General features: G+C 31.6%; 1 protein-coding gene across 3 annotated transcripts in view; it reads left to right on the forward strand.

Moving 5' to 3' along the window:
* Positions 1-21,207, forward strand: part of GckIII (Germinal centre kinase III) — a 228,210-nt gene extending 207,003 nt beyond the window's left edge. For all 3 annotated transcript variants that reach the window (XM_085816187.1, XM_085816186.1, XM_035371183.2), the window contains 4 exons: positions 929-1,184; positions 4,464-4,793; positions 11,443-11,645; positions 17,783-21,207. In XM_085816187.1, the coding sequence (XP_085672313.1) occupies positions 929-1,184; positions 4,464-4,793; positions 11,443-11,645; positions 17,783-17,795 (802 nt within the window). In that variant the 3' untranslated portion in view covers positions 17,796-21,207. The remainder of the gene's footprint in view (positions 1-928; positions 1,185-4,463; positions 4,794-11,442; positions 11,646-17,782) is intronic.
* Positions 21,208-23,161: the final 1,954 nt, after the last annotated feature.

Genomic DNA, 23,161 nt, shown 5'->3' on the forward strand with positions numbered 1-23,161 from the left:
GTATAACATGAATCAGTGAAATAAGATAATATTGTGATACTAATTCTCAGTATTTGATTTGACAGGATAGATAGTTTAAGTGAGAAGGGTTTTTGATATTGGAAATTTTTTCAGGAGTGGTAGGTTTGGATTGTTTTGTTTAAAAGTACTTTTAATATTTATGCTCATTTCAAAAAATATTTTGTTTTATATAATAGTAGATTTATAAATTTCTCGAATTTATAATGTCTTAATGGGTAATTCTAGGTTTATAAATCTGCTGTGAAGGTTTTTGCTTGTTTTGCAAACATTTAACCTTGAATGGGCTGGCATTCTTGTTGTAATAAACATGGTTTCATTGGTGTATTTTTTCCATATGTGTATTGTTTGTTCTCTAGCAAAAATTCATCAAAACTGGAATATTGCACATGCATAATAAATATTTCGTACTGTTCTGTTAATGGGGTGCCAAAATAAATATATGCACAGAATCCAATTAAATGACAGTAATGAAAAGAATAACAATTTTATACGTCATGTTTAGTATGGGCAGTGCTAAAGGTGTACGGAATGCTAAATTTCTGCAGTTCTCTGACATTAAGTGAAAATAGATTACCATGTATATGGAGGTTATTCTCTCCGTGTATACAGCAATCTGTTTTCACCTAAAAAAGCATCAGTGATATGTTCGAATTCGGCAGTGCGTGTATTAAACATTATGTATAATAATTTTATAGCTGTTCAGGACCATGGTTCTTTGTTTCACATTTGGTGATTGAAAACCCTAATAACAGAAAAGTACCATTATTCTTAAATAAGAATTTATAAAAGCATATTCAATTATTTGAAATAGTGTGTGTGTCATATGAAACGTTACTAACCTGCCTGTTTTATTGGTTGTCAATTATGTATTGCTTTGTGACACTGGACTATGCATTGTCTCTTTCAGAGATGAATCAAAAGTAAATGACACATGGAAAAGTTGGCGCTGGGATTTGGGTACTGTGAAAGGTCCTGGTGCATGTGATTTACCACTGTCTCCTAATCTGGACGGTGAAAATAATGTTATGCCCATGAAAGTGTCAAAAATTCCTTCCCCGTCGAAACATCATCAAAATGGTGATTCGTCCTCTTCACCGCATTCACCAAACTCTCATCCCGATGGTGTAACGTTTTTCAGACAAGAGAGCAGGCAGCAGGTTTCTGTAAGTATGAGACTTTACTTTTAAGTAATTTTATAAGGTATTACCATCTTTGCTCACGTGTGTAAATGTAAGGATGGACATCTTTAATTAAAGTTCTTTTATTAAGTTTTAGGATAATTGTTTTTAAGTAATAATAATTAAAATACTTTTAAAAAATGTTATTTAATTTAATTGTATTTTTTAAAATTAGCAATATAAAGTAGACATTACTATAGTTAAACTGTGTATGCTGAAAAGCTCCTAATTGGCCAGTCAAAAATCTTGAAGTATTGGAAGAACTTCTGTGGTTTTCTTTTTGGTGGTTGAATGAGGTGGCTGCATTAAATTTCCACTTTTTTCACTTGTATAACATTTTTCCCTAGAAATTCTGTCATGGAGGTATTTCTGTATTACAAAAAAAGTTCACAAAGAAGACTACTGCAGCATAGGATAATTCAGGATGTTAGGTTATTTGTATATGGCAAAGCACTCAAGGCTATCTCAAGGCACTCAGCCTAAAAGAAGGGCTGCTTCATGGAGGACTTTGAAAGGGAAACTAGCTGGTATTCACATTACAGTTGGAAAACCATGAAAACCAACTGTTAAAATTTTATCAAATTTTTTACATGTTAAAATTTTAGTTATCTGAATAGGATAAGTAAAAATTCACTTACCTTTTAAAGGGGTGCCCTGGAACATGCTCTTTTTCCTTTCGAAGTCTGGAATTCCATTCACTGCCAAACTGTAATACAGTCAAAAGTCATTAATTCGGACACCCATAATCCGGAATGATCTATAATCCGGACCTCAAAGCTAAAAACTTTCTGCGCATGCGCCGTGTTGACACATGCGCATAGGCGTTTACGCGTGCGCGTAAGACCTTTACGATTGCACATATGTGCGTGCGTAGGTGCAGAATACGTTTTTGCGTGCGTGTTTAATGTATAACGGACGGTATAAGCTAAAATTATCTAATTATCTATTTCAGTTAATGTTGATGATTGCGTTGTTCCTTAATCTTCGAACTAGATCCGGCTCATTACTTTTTTCAGACTGTAAGAGCAATTTTATAAAAGTAAACTTGAACTTTCGATTTTGTCAAAAAGAATTTCCGATGCTGGAGCTCCCAAAGGATCTACAAAACGAAAGTATGTTTCGATGTCCATCAAACAAAAAGTGGAATTGCTGCAAAAAATGGATAAAGACATGAAGAAGGTGACAGAGAGGTTAGTGAAAACGAAAAAATTTCGATTGACAAGTTAGTCGGTATTCTCGGCACAGCAATTAACGGGACTTGAACTGCGAGACTTTGTAACTGAACAAGAGATTATGTCTGTTTATAGAATTAAAGAGAAAGTATTATCACATAAAATGAAGCAACTTAAACAACTTACATTGAAAGAAATGTTTAATAAAGTAAGCAAATATATATTATGCTTTTTTTTTTTTTTTTTTTTTTTTTTTTTTTTTTTTTTTTTTTTGTAAATTTTGATACCCTTTAGATCATAATTGTTCTTTATTTCATAAATTACGGTTTCATATTTTTAATTTTAGAATTTCTGCATGCCATCTTACGAGATTTAAACTGATGATCTATAATCCGGAAAAATCGATAATCCGGAATCGCCGAAGTTCCGATGAGTCCGGATTAATGACTTTTGACTGTATAATATTTTTTCAGAAATTTATTATTAACACATGATACATATTTTCATAATATTTACAAGGTATTAAATACAAGTATTATGTTTAAGATACATATGAAGATGGTCTATTGTTCCTACTAATGTTAGACACGTCACTTGTTCAACTCTCTACCTTTTCTGTCTTCCACCAGAGGGCGTCTGTGGTTGCTGCATTATTAGTAAACAAGCGTGGAGTCAGCTCATTGGCCTGGGTTTGAACTGAGGTGAGACTTGCAGCATTCAGCAGTCTTAACATTTCTTCCGCTAGTGGGGCTAATTCAGAAGTTAAAGAATCCAGATGTATGTTTGAAAGAATATGAAACAAGGTTCTTTTAGTGATGCCTAATTGTGAAGTTGAGGAGGTCCTTTTAACTTTTGTTGTCTGCCTCATTTATTACCTTGGTGAAATTGCAAAAGATTTTACATGAAATAGCACATTCATATTCAGTTCAGTATTACCACGGGCATTGCTAGAGGGAGGGCAAGGGGGGACTTTTGTCCCTGAGCGCAGCTTCTAGTGGGTGCCAAACTGATGCTACAAAGTTTTAGAATGAAATGTTTTATACTCGTGGCAAACAGGTAAGGGGGCTCAAGATCTCCAGTTGTCCCTGAGTGCTGAAAATCCTAGCTACAGCTCTGAGTATTATATGATGAAGAAGAATTTGAGTTCTTCCTGAAAATGAAATAATAATTTGTCCTTTTTGATAAAATAGAATACAAACTAAACTCGGTGGTGCAACAGCCGTAATGGGCCACGACTTGCACTGCCCTTTTCGGCTGTCTTGACTTTTGAGCCCCATAGTGCTCTTTTCCCTTTTGGTCCCCGGATCAGCATATGCGCTTGGCAAGTGGTTAGCGTGTCGCAGGACCTCCTGTGTTTAGTCCCCAAGCGAACTTGTTACTCATTTTATCGATCCACGTAAAGGATGAAAACTGGATCAACCTTACCCAGCGCAGGGATCAAACCCCGGACCTGTGGTGCACCTGCACGACATGCTAAAAATAGAATACATATATGTTAAAATATAATGTTTTAAATCTAAATAATAATACTGTTAATGATAGGCATTACTTATGAATTAATAAATATTATATCAAATAAATACACTTTGTGCTTGATAGGGGAATTACGATATAAATTTATAAAGAGTTATCACATTCCCCCATATGTATTCTCATTTTGTAAGCGGTTGCCACTATCGGCCAACATTTAGAAGATGGGTGGTTCGAATCCAGTAAGAGCATAGACAGTATTGCATATATTCTGATCTAAAATAACTTTTATCTCTACGTCTCTGTCTGTGATGGATGATAATATGTCACCACCTGGATTTCGTCAACTTGATATTGTGCCCCCTTTGTAATCACTGTTGAAGTGGGAGAAAATGTAAGAAATTCTCACCTCCCCAATGTGTTTTCATGTTGTAAAAGGTTAGCATGACCGGTTAGCAGTAAGAAAGTCTGGATTGAATGCTTTGTGGTTCAGAATACGTAATGTCTCTGCAAATGAATTATTATTAATATTTTTAATCTTATCTGAATGTTATTTATTTTTGACAATGTATGAATCCCAATTTCCTTTATTACAAGTTATATTTTTTTATTTATCATTCAGACAAGACCTTCAAGTATGGCTCCACCACCGCCACCTCAGACAAAACGAGTATTATCGGCGGAGAGTCTTGATGAATTTGAGAAAAAACAGCACGAAATATTACGACACAGGGAAGGTGAGAAGGACCAGTCCGGAGATAAAGCAGCGCGAAGAAAGTCTCGGGAGAAATCGTGGCAGGAACTGAATAACTCGGACGATCGGGAGCTTCACGATAGGAGAGACGTTAGGGAAAAGAAAAAAGATCTTTTGAAGATGTCCGACTCTCCCGTGAAACAGTCTTTAGGAAAAGGCTCGTGCCTGTCAACTATTATACATCCGTTAATGTCCGAGGTATGATTTGTTTTAATCTGAAGCATAAAGAAGAAATATTTTGCTTTGAAATGTGTTTATGGAATTGCTCTGACAACTTTTATTTGATTATTTTCCTTTATTTTTAAAAAAAATTATTTGATAACAAAAAATTTGCTGTAGCAAAATGATATTTTTTAAAGTAAAATTTATGAGATTGTGGAAAGGAATATATAGTCAAAAGGTTTAATAAGCTTCAACTGGTAATAAGAATTTAATTGACATTATGCACATTACAAGATCTAGATATTTTTTATTCTCTCATTGCAAATAAAATTTAATTGTGTGGATGGTATGTCTCCCACAAGAATATAATACAATAAAAGCTCGACTGTGTGATATTTGTTTAACTGAGAAACCCAAGTAACTAAAATATTTTAAAATTTTAGAGTTTTCTTTTTTTTTTTTTTTTTTTTTTAACATGAAATTAAGCCGATGAGAAAGCCTATATAAGATTACAACTCGGAACAAACAAAAACTGTTGCCAAGCAAATGTGATTTAGCTCCATGAATGTATTGCTGTAAATAGTAATACGATGGGTCATTTGTTTTGATGTTTCAACAAATTAATTGCTATTGATCTGTTTTTTTCCTTCACATTTTGGAAAATGATTAAAATTTGCAACCAGCCTTAAATGGAATTCCACACAGTTGAGTATTTTCAGCGGGATTTTGGCATCAAGAAAAGTATGCATTAATGGACATGATGTACGACTTTAATTGAAAATGAACAAGCAGTGATGATGCAGCATGAAAAATTATGATTAAAGTGGTTTAATTTATTTATTTAATTTAATTTATTAAGTGATTTAAGTTTTGTATATACTATAGTGATAACATATCTCTCTTGATGTTCTAACTAAATAAAGAACAATCAGTTCTATGATTGGCATACTTTGTTGAAATTTCCAGCACTTTTCATGATGAATAGGATTTGACAATCAAATATGATGTTTTGCTTTAAGATACACAAGTACATTGGCTTTTATGTGTAAAATGGAATTTTTTAAAAAAAATCTCTGTCTTACATTTTTTTAGGCTTTTGATATTCCAGCTAATAATTGAAGAATGAAAGTCGTATCCATTATGGATACAATGGCTGTTTTTATAGTTTTATACTTGAAATTTCTTTCTATTCAATGGCTTTTTGGTTGTGAGCTGCATTTTTTATATGATCAGCTACCCAGAATTTGTATGTATCTGACATTTTCTGAGCTTTCCAGATAGTTGAGTTTTTGGTGTAATAATTGAAGAATGAAAGTCATTAATGGATTAAAACTTGTAACTTGAAAAATCTTATCTAGAATATATGCTTGCTGCAACCTTTTCTAAGAAGCTGAGTTGCCCTTATATAAGACGGGGAAGGGAATTTGAAACCTTAAAGCTTTCATTTACAGTCTAATACCTCAAAGATATGTAATTAAGTTTTTTAAAATGTGAAAAAAAAAACCATACAAAGGATTATTAGGCTGTTATACATACAAAGAATACCTATTAGAGGTTGTAAATTCAAATCTCGGAAATCTCTAAAATGATTTGAGATTCAAATCTTTATGCTTTTTTCGTCATTCAAATCTTTCAGATCCTAACCTAAGAACTTGTTAAACTTTTCTGTTCTAAAATTTGGAAAGATTAGTTTTATTCACATTTTGTTAAAGCTTTTTTAAAAAATAGTGCAGTTATTGCAATCTTGGTTGAACTAAGTTGTCTGTATTATCTTATGACAGCTTCCAAATGGCATGTTCTCAGTTTTCTGTGAGAATTTGTCTGTATTAATTCTTGATATAATCCTATCTGTTCTGCAATTAGGCAAGACTGATGAACTTATCGTCAGTCTGTAACATTCTACGTTTGGATGTTGCTAGAGACTTATATGGTAACAACTTTAATAAGCAAATACTGATTTTGAGATCTTCGGAAACAGAGCTTTTAGGATTCAGATACTGCTGCCACCCGAGTGTAAACTTTCCTGACTAATTGACTAAAGGGATCTGCCTCTGGAGATTTTATTTCACATAGTCTAGCCCACCAAAGTTTACATTTAGGTGTGTATCTTACAGCTCTAGTGTATGTCAGTAGCAGAGTTGCCAACTCTTCCGATTTTAGACCGCTCTCCTGCCAACCCAATTTACAATATATTTCTCCCGACTTTTACTTATTCTTAAAATTTCTCACGATTTTTATGGAACTTGGCTTAATACTTTGTTATGATGTGATTTATGGTGAAATAGAAAATCAGAAGAAATATGAAGATTTGGTAATAGGAGCTGCAACTACAAAAGTAGTGGAAGAACTTTCAGAAGAAGACAAAAATAAGTTTTATCTTCATGTTAGAAGTTACTTCTGTCAAGTATGTGATTACATACTATATAAATTTCCAGGCAACGATGAAGTGATTTTGCATGCTAAAGTTGCTGTTGTTTCTGCTGTAGCAAATGCATCTTTTTCTGATATAAGGTACTTTTGAACAGATTTCCTGTGTTATTTCATTTAGTCATGAAAGATGATCATATTGATGTTGCCACTGATAAATATTGCAGTCGCAGTTTTGAAGTTTACAATTAGAAAACTTGAATGAAGTTATAAAATCAGCTAGGATTGACACCCAGTGGAGTTTAATTGGAAAACTGAAAGGTGCTGATGGAATTTTAAAATATAGTGAACTGTCTGGAATTATGTTGGCCATCTTGACAGTTCCCCATAGTAATGTAGAGTGTGAGAGGATTTTCAGTGTTGTTGCGAAAACGAGGACTAAATTTAGGTCTAATATTAGTGATGACACGCTAGAAAAACTTTTATTAGCGAAAGCAGGCCTACGTGGCAATTGCTATGAACAAAATTATGAAGTTTCTTTCTTAACAAAAGCAAAATCTGCCACTGTTCATAACATTTGTACAAAAACTGATTAAAGTGGGTTTTTTTTTTTTAATTTTTTAAAATTTTTTATTATTATTTGTTTGTTTTCTTAACCGATGCAAGTAATAAAAAAATTTTTTATGTGTAAGGTATTTTTGTCTTGCTTGCATTTCAGAATTAGTAACTATTTAAAGTTAATTCTTTATTAAAAACAATATTTTTAGCATTTAAAAAGCCTTTTTAACATTGTGAAAAATCTGATTTTTGAGTGTCATAGGTTGGCAAGTAGTAGATATCTACTCTCTAACCACGTTTAGCTGATCCATGTGATGTTTCCGTGTAGGGGCAAAAAAGCCCAGTTTCTTTACAGAAAAGGATAGTCAGTGTCAACAAGATGTGACAATTTTAAAATGCATATTATTTGGTGGGAATACACTCTGTTTTTTACTTCCTTGTACGAAGTAAAAAGGAAGTATTGTAATCGCGAAAAGTTTCAGGCAAATTTTTTAACGAAAATATCCATTTTGACCGCTATCGAATGCAATTTAACGATGTTTTTGCATGACATCTGTACGTAAGGACAGAATAAAATACTCTTTTCCTCCAAAAAAAATTATAAAACTGCTTTAAAATTAATTCTGAAGAGAATTTTTCGTGGCGTCTGTACGAATGTATGTATGTACGTACGTATCTCGCATAACTCAAAAACGAGTAGCCTCAGGACGTTGAAATTTTGTATATAAGACTGCTATAACATGTAGATGTGCACCTCGTATTTTGGTTGAAATCAGCCGCACCAAACTTATATAAATATATTTATATATATATCCACTCTATTACCCGGCTCAGTGATCTCAGTTTCTTCACTCTTATATGTTTGTAAATTGTACATTTTTTTGCTTTAAAAATGATTGTACTATGTTGTTTTTATCTTCCGGTTAAGGTTTTTATACCTTTAGTACATCTGTATGCAATATTTTTAGAATAATCAACAATTTTAAAGTTCTCTAAGTGCCGCTAAGCCTTTTTTTAATGGCGGCCATTGATGTTTACATTTGAAACAGGAGACTAGTGGATTCGTTGCCAATCTAGAGAAACTTAGCTTCGCAACAACAAAGATAACGCATTCATTTATTATTGCCAATTAAATCATGCTTAATTCTTTCTGGAATTTTTTCGAGGAAATAAGTGTTTAAGATTTACTTCGTAATTTTTAATATAGATATTTTGAGTTTTTATGTATTTTTGCCTTCTCGTGAACTGAATTAATTAAATGAGAAATACTCAATCGTCTGTGAAAAACTGTTGCTTTTTTGTTTTGTTTGCTTAATTTCTTTTATACCTCATTCTAGCTTTATTATAGTATTTGAATAGAACATATGGCAACGATTAGATAATTCTAATCTTTAAATGATATAAATTTTGTGCGTTATGAGTTATAATATGAACGAAATTATATAACAGTTAACTTAGTTTCTGTTATATAATTTTTATACAAGTTAACTGTTATATAATTATTAATACTGTTAAGTGAATCTAGCGCCAGAGTGTCGCTATGGTAAACAAATACTAGAGTGAATTTTAAAGAATGCATTTATTCTATTGTGGTTTACGTGCTGTCGGCGAAGTAGATTTAATTCAATCCAGTAAGTTTAAATGAAATGCAAGAAAAATTGCGCATAATTTAATATTCTGTACAAGGAAGTCATGTGGTGTACACATCAGATTTTTTTAATACAGATTTGCATGCATGGCTGAAATATATTATGCGGAATGGCACTAGTTTCCAAACAATGGGCTAGTCAACATTTGACATGTTTGATTCGGACACACAGTCAGTACTGTTACTATGCTAATAAAAAAATGTTACTTTGCAAAATGTTTTATTAAATTGTGGTTACTATGAAATAAATTTGCTACAAGAGTCTTAATTTTTTTTTCTAATAAAAAAGGCATTAAGAACTATTATTGGTTATTAGACTCATGTGTCTTATTTAGTAGAGTTGCAGGATTCTTTTATTATCATCGTTATTATTATTATATTATTGCATTTTTAAATTATATCAATTGCTTTTGTAATTTGAATCAAATAAAAAAATTTTAACTTCATCTTGGATGTTGTTAAAGATAAATTGTTCATAGTACTAACTTGGCAAAACTTTCTATCTCTCCCAATACCCATTATCAGTACAGTGAGTTTGTAGAAACAATTTATTGGCAACCTTGTAAAAGTTTTAGGGAAAACAGTTGGAATAAATCTCATTTGTGAATTTTTGTGGACAGAAAGGAAATGTTTTGCTTCTATAACTAAGTGTATATTCTATAATATATGCATAGCGGCCGTCTGCAGAGAGTCAAATATTGTTATTTTCTACACTCATCCTTAGTTAAAATAATTACACAAATGATTTGTTTCAATTTGAGTTTTATTTATTTATAGCTAAATTAACATAAAATTTATTCTGTGGTAAGAATTAAATAAATCTGTTAATTGGCTTGGAGATATTTTATTAAATTTGAATATGAAATTTGCGTTAGAGTCAAAATATTTTGAATATTATATAACAGAAACGGACAGAATTTTATGTCAAATAAAAGCTCCAGAAATGTCGAATGCCAGATGCATGAAAATTCTGGATAGTTGAACATATAAATGCAGTTCACACTAGGAATTCCAAATAAATGGAAAAAGAAATTTCCAGTCTAAAATTATAAAAACAGTCATTTTATTTGTTATTAGCTTGGAATATTAACATTTTGTGTTTAACATTACCATAAAATTTCGAAAAAGAAAAAAGGATTTCACACATTCCAGTCATTTTGATAGAAGTTTGAAAGAACTCGATGTTCTTTATTTAGTTAGATCGTAATTGCCCTTCCTCCCCCTTTTTTTAGCCCAGAGGGGCTATTAGTCTCGAAACAGCATTTTGCCTCAAATCACTTTTCAAATTGTTGCCATCAAATATTATCACCCTGTATATTATATTTAAAGAAATTAAATAAGGAAGCATCTACATGAATGTATGATGTTTCTCGCATTATGCAAAAATGATGACACCTAGAACCATCAAATTTTGAATAACGTAATCCTCCACCCAAACATGGATTTATTTTATTATCTGTTTCATATTTTGTAAAACTTGAATGAATTTTGGTTAAAAAACTCAAGGATTTCAAAGTTAACAGTGGCAACACTGTACAGAATAAAACAGTTTTATCTCCAGCCCGACACTATCAGAAATTCTAAAGGTACGCTGTTTTTAAATATTTTTAGTCCGAATGCTTAAAGAGCATTCATGTATGTGTATGTAAATGGGAAAAAAAGTCAGTTTGGACATAATATGAAATCTGAATGTTTTTTTTTTTTTTTTTTTTTTTTTTTTTTCCTGTACTCAAATAATATTGAATTTCATGCTATAGATGCACACTTTTCTTGATGCCAAAATCCCTTCATCTAGGGTAGGTCCAAAAGTTTAAAGCAAAAAACTCTCATTTGGTTCAACTGTTTCTCTCATTTGGTTAGTTTTTCAGAGGAAAAAATGTTCTGAAATTTTAAAAATATTCCTATTACTTGAACTTTCCGATTAGATGAGTGCCGGTTAGTTGAGGTTGTTATACTGTAATTGTCAAAAATTTATGCTATATAACTGTACATATTTCCTGTTGTATCAAAAAGACTCTTGATTATAAATAATAATTTAGTTAAAAGAGTAACATTTGTGAAATGTAGCCATTAGGTAATTAAAAGTTATCAATCAATATTTTTTATTTGTAGTTAAAAAAGAAGCATAAAAATAATGTAAAAGGAATAGAGAGCCCATCTAAGAGTGATGCCATCGAAGAACTGCATAGTGCTTTTGAACTAGCTGAACGATCCTATGCAGGTATTAGTGACTTATTTGTGAAGGAAGTATTTCATCGTTTATTGCCTTCATACAGTAGTCACATGTTACAAGATATACTGGATAAGCTATCCAGGTATGTTATTTTTTAAAATTTCCTTTTATACTTAGTTAATTTCCCTTTGTATATTTTGAGTTATTGTTCAAATATATAAAACAGTGTTTACCTGGAGATAACTTTCTGTCCATTACGATACTGAATATTTTAAACTAGAAATTTTATTTAAACTGATTATCTTAATCCATAACGTAATATAACAGTATTGCAAGATCTTTGTGAATGATTTAGTTTTAATCACAACATTTCAGTTAAATATAGAAATTCTGCAAGCTTCGATTGTAGTGCTTTGGAACTGATTTTGAAAGCATCGAGAGGGATGAAGTGCTAGTATCTTAAATCCGTTGCAGATTGAAGTTACTAAATCCTAATTATTAAATAAAAATTTCATGTGAAATTCATTACATATTTGTACCTATTTCAAATAGATTTTCAAGGAATTTTCCCCCCCTGCTAATAGTATTTTTAGTCATAAGGCATTGAAATGTAAATTTCTATATTTCTGAGTTGAATTGTAATAAATTCATTGTGAATTGTCTTTAAGCAAATTTCTATAGTTGTAACATTTTAATAACAATAAAGCTTTATAATTTATCTGTTATATATTATTTGGCTTAATACTGTAATATTTTATTAAAATATTATAATATTATATAATTATATTTATGTTAGCAATATTGTATTTCTGCTGTGCTAATGAAACTAAGAATTCTCACATCAATGTAAAATTATTCTCCTGTTAAGTGACTGTGTTAATTTGTTAATAATATACTGGTACAAGAAGGTAGATAGTTCGTAGGTTTTTTTCTAACAAAACTTTCTGTAATTCTGTAATTTTTCTGTTTCTATATTCCTTTATTTGCTTAAAAAGTAATCAAAACTTGAGCCATAATATTTTCCAAAATTTCAGTTGTTTAACAGGTTGTTTGAAAGTTGTTAGGAATTCAAAATATCATACCTGAAAAGCAGTTGTTGTTAATATACTTAAGTTCTTATGTTTGTAAACAAGTCATTAATTTTGCCTGTTAGTGTGGAATACCAAGTCTAAAACATGTAAAAAGCTGTCTTGTGAAATATGAGAGTAGTTGCTCTTCTAATTAAAAAAATTGTCTCTTGTGTGTCTGAAATGTTCTGGTATTATAACATGGGGGTAAATTTACATTGCAAAAGGATGTAATTATCCTGTTGAGAATATTATGCTGAATTACGAGGATTGGAACTTTAATAGTGGCAACACAGCTGAAAAAACACTACGCAACAAAACCAAAGGATATCGCGTATACCACATGTGAACTACATACCTACCTTACCTCTCAGCAAAAAGACTCGTCCTGCCTACGTCACGCACATGCGGAGTGACGCGAAAAATGGATCCTTGTATTAGCTCGCGGTCTAAAGTAAGTGTTGTCAGGATGTTTTCAAAACAAGAACAACGATGTTGGATAAAAACTGAATGTGCCAGAGGTCGTACAGCATGACAGTGTCATCAAGGGCTTCAAGAGGCTTGCGGGGAATCTGCATTGCCTTACAGAACCGTAGCAAGATGGGTGAAAGCATTCAATGAAGGACGGCAAAACGTGGCAGACATGCTGCGGCCAGGTCGTCCGAGTGTCAGCGATGCAGACGTGCAAGCTGTTGCCACACTAATAAACAGTGATCGCTGCCAAATGATTCGTCAGCTGGCCGGACAAACAGGATTAGCGATGCCTGTCCATGAGAAAAATTGCTTCACGATGGGTTCCACATCAATTGACGGAAATGCAGAAATGGCTACGATACGATGCTGCCCGAACCCACCTGGAGCGCTATGAGCACAAAGGAGATGCTTTTTTATGCTGTATCACTACGCTGGATGAGACTTGGGCCCGATCATACCAGCCAGAACTGAAACGCCAATCAAACGAATGGCGTCGTCACGGGTTACCACAACGTTCGAAATTTTGTCAGAACCCCAGCAATGTGAAAGTTATGGTGATTCTCGTGTACGACTGTGATGGTGTCATCCTAACGCATACCGTTCCCCCACTAAAGACCGTCACTGCGCAGTATTACTGCTCATTTTTGGAGCACAATCTCCGACCAGAACGCTCCTCTTATTTTGCATGACAATGCTCGGCCGCATGCAGCGCAAGCTGTGACTGATTTGTTCAAGTGATGGGGCTGGGAAGTGCTTTACCATCCACCATACTCCCCAGATCTAAGACTTAATTCTTAAGATGAAGGAACCAGTTCGTGGCATTCGCTTCCAAACTGTTCCTGAGATTCTTGCTGCAGTAGACCGGTCCATTCAAACTTTCAACAAAACAGGCACTGCTAAAGGTATTCTGCGACTTCCACATCTTTGGAAACGGGTTCTACACAATGCTGGCGACTATATTGAAGGATTGTAAAACATGGTGACATGAATCACTTTTGTATTCCTTGTAAATAAATAGTTGCCACTATTAAAGTTCCAACCCTCGTATTTGAAATATTGCACTGAACAAAATTTTATTGTCTGAATATTTTATCGCATGAACAACTTATTATTGAATGATTTAATATTGTTACGAATTGTCCAGGTGCGGTAGGATGGCTTCTCTGCAAAGGAGTTTTAGGTTTGCTATAAAATGGCAAGAGAAGGCAGGGCTCCCACATTTGGCGAGACATCGCCCATTTGGTGACATTTGCCGATATGCCATAGATGGATGGAGAACCTTCTGGAATGATTTCTGACCAGTTTAGCCCAGAATGTTCTTGAACACAAGCCAAAAGCTATATACGGAGACTCGGTTAGCTGCGAGTCAGTCCGTGTGGAGTGGTTCGAATTGACAGTGTCAGTCAGCGAGAACGCCAAGTGTGTCGTCGAGTGCACTGAAAGAGTCTCTTAGTGTATCGCGATTAGTGCATTATCGAGAGAGTGTGTTGAGCTCCGGGAACGACTGAACCGAGGAGTCGGGAGCTGTACTCTAGGGTATCATCGAATGCATTGCGAGTTGTAGCGTGGAGAGTCTCGAGAGTATGTGGAATTCCGAGAACGACCGAGCGGAGTTGAGAGCTGTACTCTGGTGCTTTGCAGTTAAGATGTCTTCACCGTGATAGTCTGATAACCTGAAGGCTGTGTTGCTGATTGTGTCAGCGTGTTTATAGATGTTCTTCGATGACAGTAAACATGCTATTTGAGGTGTCCTGATTAATATTGGCTAAATAAAGTGTGTTTGGATACTTTGTCAAGTGCTGTCTTCGTAATTCATTCCAAATCCACACGGACTTCATACAAACGTGAAGGAAAAAATAACATAACATCTGGTGTCAGAAAATAACGTAACAATATCTATAAATTTTTTCCATGAGCGACTCGGTTTCTTATGTGAGGGAATAGAAAGGAATCCTTTTCCAAATTATAACTGTCAAAATTATTTTCATCTCTCTCATGTATAAGAATGATTCAGAACAGTTGATTATTTGTTGATTATTTTCATGGGACGGGGAACCTGGATATCATAATAAAATAGAAAGAAAAATAAAACTAGATATAATGAAAAATGTTATTAAAAGTATGTTCTTCAAGATTAATTCATAGATATATATAATGAGATGTTTATAAATTTCAATTAAAATATAATAATATTAATATAAAATATAATTAATGTAGCATAAAATTAATATAAAAATTGTTGAAATTTGCTTGGTCTTTTTCAAGGAGCAAATGAAGAATTTTTAAGAGAACCATTTTTCTGGATTACATTTGGATGATTATAAATTCTTGAAATAATTCAAAAGGAACTGCCAAATGAAAAATAATTTAATTAAAATTATTAGTTAAAGTCTTTTACAAGTGCAGTTAAAAGGGCTTCGAAATAATAAATTTTATCTCTTGTATGCTACTTTATAATTCTGAAAAATTAATTAAAAAGGCTATTTTAATTCTTATATTGATTTATATGAACCGTCAGTTTGAAGTTTAAACTTTTTCAAATAAAAATATTTATTTAATATTTTGGTACTCAGTAGATGGGAAAGAGATTTAAGTCTTATTCTTGTAAGACGTGCAAGAATGAAATCAGAAGTAAAGTTAAAAATGAAAATTATTGTCTCTATTTTACCATTGTGAATTCTTTTAATATTTCCTATGCTGATAATTGATATAGCTTTGCACATAGCTGCTTTGTCTCCTTGTTTTTTATCATATCTCCCGCTAAAATCACAAACCTCTTAGTTTTTAATTTTTAACCTTTGCTAAAGAAAGTATCTCCCAGCAATAAACAAAATTTATTGAATTAAATTGAGTAAATTTTATCCCAGGAACTCTAGCGATTTTTAAAATAATTTTGCATATTAAATTTGATTTCATGTGTAATGTGCATTTTTTACATTTTTATTAGTCTTCCTAAATTTCATTTAATCTGAGTTGTATTAATCTACTGCAGACATTAATACATTTTTATATGAAAATTCAATGTCTTTAATCAGTTGATATTTTGTATTTAATTTTATTTTACTTCAGTGTATGGTGCATTACTAAGTTTGGTTACACAAATACAACATACGTTAATTTTTAATTTTATTTCCATCATATTTAAAAGTATTTTAATAAATAAAGTTTCACTATTTAGAATTTTCTCAGTTATAAAATGTCGAGAAAATTTTTTAAATGACAGAAAATTTAGATTATCTAATTAAATGATAATATATTTTACATCAGTTGTATTACAAATAGTTCAGTAATTTAAATCATGCATTATAAAGTGAATTAAAGTCAGTTTGAAGTTAATTTGGAATCGTGTCTGTGCGATGCATGAAAGCATCCAGTTTTTCTCACAAAATTCTCTCAATTTTTAAGATTTCAAAGTTGTTAGTTATGTTTGCTGAATGAAGTCACTTAAAAAAAATCTGCCAGTCGAAAATTTTTTTGAGAAGCTGGAGATAAAAGGAAAAAAGTACAAGATTTCAGCCTTTGGAATGTTTTTGATCAAAATACATATGCAGCTAGCAAAGTTATTTTGTGATTCTCAGTGGCCAAGCCATTTAGCTAAGCAGGCAAGTGTGTCTTTGATCCTACTCATTATTTCCTCCCTCTTCAAATTCTAGTAGCTGGGCTCTTGCTCATATTAAGCATTTGTTGAAAATGTTTGATCCCTTCTGTCATTTAGCTATCTGATCACTGAGAACTTTGCACGGAATACACCAAGGGTTAGATTAATATTGAATCCTTGAGACAGTAGGCATAGACAACTATTAACATCCATGCCTTCTCCAACATTTGAAAGGATATGACAACTGATATTGCTAAACTCATACTGAACAAGGTGGCCTACTTATGATATTTGATGAAGCTACTTAGGTGGTTATATCAGGAAAAATACCTAGCGGCAGCATTTAAGAGTTGAAAAATTTTTTGCAATTTAAGAGATTGGTGGGCAGCAAAATTTTTAGAATTTAGGACCCTTGTCAAAGTGCTTAGTGCAAACCTTGTGTCTCAGATATGTGGATAAGAATATTTTGTAATATTATGAGGTATTTCTCCCACTTTCCTAGCGTCCTTCGTGGTGTAGTGGTTCTGCACGCTGGGCCGGTATTCCAGATGTCGTTGGTTTGATTCCCGGCGAAGGCATTTGCTATTTTTCATCTTGCCTGCTTTAAAAAAAATACCTAATGATTCTACAGTGGCGCCCTAACTAAAAGGGGTGTAGATGATGATTCTCCGCACCCAGGATTTGGCGACTAGTTCCTCTAAAACCATAGTCGCCCTTTAAAAAGGGGAGTATATAAGGTATTTCTCCCACTTTCCTAGCATCCTTTGGAATACTGGGCCGGTATTCCAGAGGTCCGTGGTTTGATTTCCAGCGAAGGTGTTTGCTATTTTTCATCTTGTCTGCTTAAAAAAAAATACCTAATGTCTCTACAATATAAGTTGATTTATAATAGGTGTTAGCAATCAAATGTCTCTGCAAGTTTATTACAGGGGGGAGAAAGACATTTCTATATTAAAATTCTACTTTCCGAGAAATTGTCAAAATTTTGAAAGTTGACTCTATAGTTGAACTAGACATTCTGTATTATTCTAAAAATTTTGCAGTAGGGAATTCTGTTATATCTAAGTGTTATGGTTTTTAAAATGTTCAAGTTACGTGATAAATCTGTACTTACATTTGTGTTTTGTTTTTTTATTCCAGGGATGGATCATAGGTACAAAGAAAAGAAATAGGCAATTCTGTGAGCCCTGTGAATTTTATCTGCTATCTATATTTGGAACCTATATATAGATCTATATATATATAAATATAAATATATCCACCTTGTGTGCCTAAAATGGTATGGTCCCCCTAAACTCCGTACATTCCATATGTATTCATGTTTTGCTCACCATCGGCTACAAATTCTGACTTTCAGTTTAAAAGCATAAACATCTCAATTCTAAATAATGAATGAAAGCTCTATAAATATATATATACATTTATATATATTTATGAACACAGGGTATTTTTAGATGGTCACTTTTTAATGGACATATTTTAAAAAAGTGCATCAGATGTTCCCTGCTGTATGCACAGAAATGCATGGACAGTGAATGGTTTATCTTCTCTTTGAAAAAGAATCAATTTCTTGTTGTTTGTTGTTATGATATGTTATTATTGAATATTATGAATGAATCATTCCAAATCTAGTAGTTAATGAAGCACTACTTGAAAGAGATATTTATACCATATCATGTCTGTACTCTGTGATACTGCGTACATTGTAGCATTTTTGGCCATTTTGAACTAGCAGATCAAACAATGAAATGCTAAGGATGTGGTAACTCAGCCGTGAAATATCGGATATTGAAAAATCTTTTGAAGAAATTATACAACTATCATTTTTCTTTCACCACCACCTCCACCACACCCTGAAGTACCACCACTGGACAATTCCCCTCCTAATCTAATTAGTGTGTAGTGTTAGAGAAGAGTGTGTAGTTGTTATGATGATTACGAGTGATTGTTACTCTTCTCAGAAGAATGTGTAAGCATGTAGTAATATTATTATCTCTATAATAGGAAAAAAAGTTATACATGTAAATTAAATACAGTCAAAGAAACCTAGTTTTCGAAATATTTTGTCTTGCTGCCTTGCAAAATAAATAAATAAATTTTAAAAATGCTCCTTTACAAGACTGATCCAGCATTCGTCCACTTAATGCTTATACTAGAATCTGCAACTGAAGGTAATTGATTGTGCAATTGAAATTATGTTATTCAGATAATTTATATTTATCTATTTTGTATTTTTAAAAACCTTTAATTTACGTAAGCTGCTTCCCTAATTCTTGTGAATTTCGGTAGTGAAATTTGCAGTTAGGCTTTATAAAAAAAATTTTGTGTTTATAAATTTGCTGATGTGAAGTTATTTGAATGAGCTCAACTAGTTAAATTCAACAGTGAAATTATGTAGCCTCAGATTTCCAACGATATTGAGTCTTAAATTTTATCCATATTAGTTTCCATCGAGGCTTGTTGTGCGGCAATATGTGGTTTTCAGTTATGTAATTGTGATTTTTAATTTTTATTGCTACGGAATAGCTCTATAATATTTTGCATGCTCGAGAGAGAGATGCCGTAATCAGGAGATGCGTCTCAAATATATCCGATTCGATATTTCCCTACATTCTTGTATATTGGAAATCTGGTGCTGTTTTACTATGAATTAAAGAGATATCATCACAAAGAGATTAATATTTTCTTACTATTTCTCTACTGAAAGTTGGCAGTAAGTCCTTTATCTGAAATTATATCCTAATCTATGTACCTTTTGGAAAGGAACATCTAAGCTCAAAATACTTATTGTCGTGCTTATTTTATTCGTCTGATTTTTCAAGTAATGTTTAAAATGTGCAATTACTTGATGTTTGTGTTTTGAACTGTTTTATTAAACCTGATAATGTTTTAATCATAATAAACAAGGCAAAGAAAACATCTGTGTCTTAAATTGTTATGTAAGTTTTATTGCCATGAAGTTACTCTTTACTGTATTGTATTGCCATAATTCATGTAAAATAAGCAGGTTGTATTATTGTGTCATTGTGTATCATTTGAAACTTAGGCACTCTTTATTTGCTCATGCAGCACTTCTGTTTCATTCGTTTTGGCTGTAACTTTAACTCTGCTCCTTCTTCTTCTTCTTTTTGAGTTGCTCTGAATGTGCTGTTATTTACTGTAATAATGTAAAGAAAAATCATTTATTGCAGGTTATCATTTTTCTGAGTGTGTGTGTTTTTTAAATTTCAGTATTCGTAGAAACTCTTATATTTAAATGAAATCTGCAAAATGAAAATCAAGTGCATGAATCATTTGAAAAATGAAGATAACTGTATTGTGCATGGTCAAAATAATAATAAACTCTACATTACGTGGCCAAAAAATTTCAATAAAACTCTGCACTTTAACAGTAATCTAAGCATTTTGCAAATGATGTCGATTCTTAATGTCGATCTGTGCATTTCAACAGTGCTCAAGTGCTTAGATCACTGTAATCCATGCACTTTTAACAATGATTCATTTGCATTTTTTTATATTTTTCTTGGTAATTTTAAATAAATCTTCAAACTAGTTATCGAAGTTGAAATTTTATAATTTTCTTCGTTTTTTTTTTTTTTTTTTTTTTTTTTTTTCCGTGATATGTTTTTGTAGGGTGAGTTACTGCTGTTCTCTGATTGTAATAAATGTCTTCTTTTATTAATGGAGAGTTATTATTCAGAAGTATCACCGTGCTTGTTATAAGTCTGTCTTTTTTTGCAGTATCCATGTGTAAAGTGACAAAGAGTATACTTTGTTCAGTATTTTGTAATTTTTACTTTGTAAGTCAAGTTCTAAAATAAGGCATATCTGTGAGGCTTTTTGTGCCACAACCATAAATTCATTTGATGTTTACATTGTACACTGTTTGAATAATGTATAATTTTATCTATTTTAATTAAGAGTTCATTTGAGTAAAAATATTATTTCTAAGTTATTCACTATTTTATTTCATCCTTTTTTATAGATTATGTAACATTTGTAAAAATTTAAATTTCTTCTTTCATAAAATTTTAATTTTTTCAAAGCTTTGTTCAACTATCCTTCAGTAATTATATTTCATATAGAATATTTTTTATTTATTTAGTTTTATGTGTTGTTTGAAAATATGCAAGAATAATGTAAAATAAATGCAAATATGTTACCAAATCATCTTCTGAAGGAAAATATTGTTGCTCATCGTTTGAACTTATTTGTATTAAAGGTATTGAGTGTAATAGTTATTGTAAAAATAGTTTATTATAGTTCCAATGTAGTTATCATCGTGTCATAAATTTGTTTTGCCATTTTATCCATCTGAAATGATGGTATGGCTATTTCCATTATGTCGTGATTTGTAATTTAATCTTTTACTCTGAATTTTTATTTTTAAATTCTGTTTTTGGTGTACTTACCTTTCAATTCCATAGAAAAAAGCAGTACTTGGTTATTTTTAAGAAATGAAAACCAGGGATTGTTGAAAATATAATTATTTTTTGGTTATGAGGGATGAATGTAAATATTTGAATTATGAGAGTTGAAATTAAAATGTGTTTATTTAGTGACAATGGTGTGTTTATTAAATTATCAAATTACAAGAGCAGATTTTATATAGATGTTGACATATAATTTTAGTTTCTCACAGTCAGTAACAAAATGCCATATTTCTGGATATAAAATAACTGCATTTTTAAAGTTTTGTTACACTAAAATGTAAGAGCTTAATTATAAAATATCCCTATATACGTATCAGCTTAACATATTGAAGAATTTTACAGCTAATTAAATGATCTGAATACTGTTCTTAAAGGTAAATATTTCTTTTGTGCGTGAAAAGTGCCAGTAATAAGTTACAGAAATGTTAGATATCATGCGTAAAATTGTTAATTTTCAGAATGAAATTTTAAGGGAAGGAAAAAAAAAAAATGTGTATGATTATTTAAGACAGTACATTAACTTCATTCATATTTTTAAATCTCCTTTCCCTTTATTTTGATTACTAAATTTTATACCATCTTCAGAACATTTGCTGTTCTGATTTTGAACTGGGAATAAACCATTAATTAATTTAAGAATAACATTGTTTTTAAAAAACATGTTCTTGATTCATTTATAATGTTCCATCAAAATATATAATACCTGCAAAAATGTAACTAATTTTAATGATCATGTTCCTTTTTATATTGTGATATATAATGTATATATAATGAATAATAATGATAATTAATGTACTTCCTGTTTAATTTCAATGTAGGTTTTATATGTCTTTAAGATGGGCTTGGTTACCAGGACAGTGTCTGAAAATTATCAAGTTTCCAGCATAGCTCATTCCGAGATACCAATATTAACTGATAAATTTGCATCAGACATGCGTATATCGGGTGACCATTCATAGTTCATGTTCCTGAAAACCATTTCACAATTTATATTTTTTTAGCAGAATTTGTCGATCGCATGCAATTTTTAAGCAAGCTCCGGGAAGCAAGGAAAATTATGATAGTGGTTTAGATAAAAAATTTATCATCTTTAAAATTGGTTCTACCTGTGTTGCCTTTGAAAGGATTTTGCAATAAACTAGAGTGACCAGATTTTTGCACTGCTAGTTCTTTGGAGCAGTAGCATATTCAAACAATTAACAGTTTGTATTCCATCTAGATTTCCTTATCTTTATTACAATTAATTGTACCATTAAAACATTCTTTACTAATTAAACATTATATTTCAGGATTATCCTAGGTTCTATTGAGCATATATTTGGTTTATTTCAATTCTTTTAACAATTTTTAGAATACACTTTTTGATTAGTTTCTGTTAGTAATAAGTGCAATTCCATTGTTATAAACTTTTGAATAAAATATAAATACTATCGAAAGTGAAAAATTGCTGCTTTAGCTTTTGTTTCAGTTTTGTACGGAGATGTTACTTGTTGATTAAATGATTATAGTAGAATATGTGAGACCAATCCATCTATCATAGGAGGGATGCTTTTTTTGTGGAGAACTTGTCAAGGAATTGCCTCCATATTAATGTTACACTTGGAGAAAATTGTAGTAACCCATGCAAGTTGCCTATACATTCAGAATTTAATCCAATTTTCAGTGCCATTTTCCAATGTTAGTTTCTAGCCATTTTTTAATTATTTAGCTTTTAATCATATTTTTGAAAATTGTTCATTGAAATAGTTTATTATTAGATATTTTTCATTCATCAAAATGTTTTTAGAAAAAGAATTTTTCCCCCCAAATCTGTAGTCTAATTCAACTTTTAAACAACTTGGCATTATCTTTAAAAAAATTGTTTTCTTTATTGTAAAATGATGCAAAAATTATTATTGTCAATCAGTTAGAACAAAGTAAAATTCTGAAAGGAAAAAAAAAAAAAAAAAAAAGAGGAGAAAACAAAATCTGAAAGATTTCAGACGTTATATTATGCTCAAAGGGGCATTTTTTTACGTTTTGTGTGTTATTTTTTTTTATTAAATATCATGTTCTTTACACTTAAACCATAAAATTCCATTCATCA

This window comes from Stegodyphus dumicola, chromosome 4 (genome assembly GCF_044657685.1).
Source record: "Stegodyphus dumicola isolate Sdum_Otavi_A_Nest chromosome 4, ASM4465768v1".
NCBI classification, from domain to species: domain Eukaryota; kingdom Metazoa; phylum Arthropoda; class Arachnida; order Araneae; family Eresidae; genus Stegodyphus; species Stegodyphus dumicola.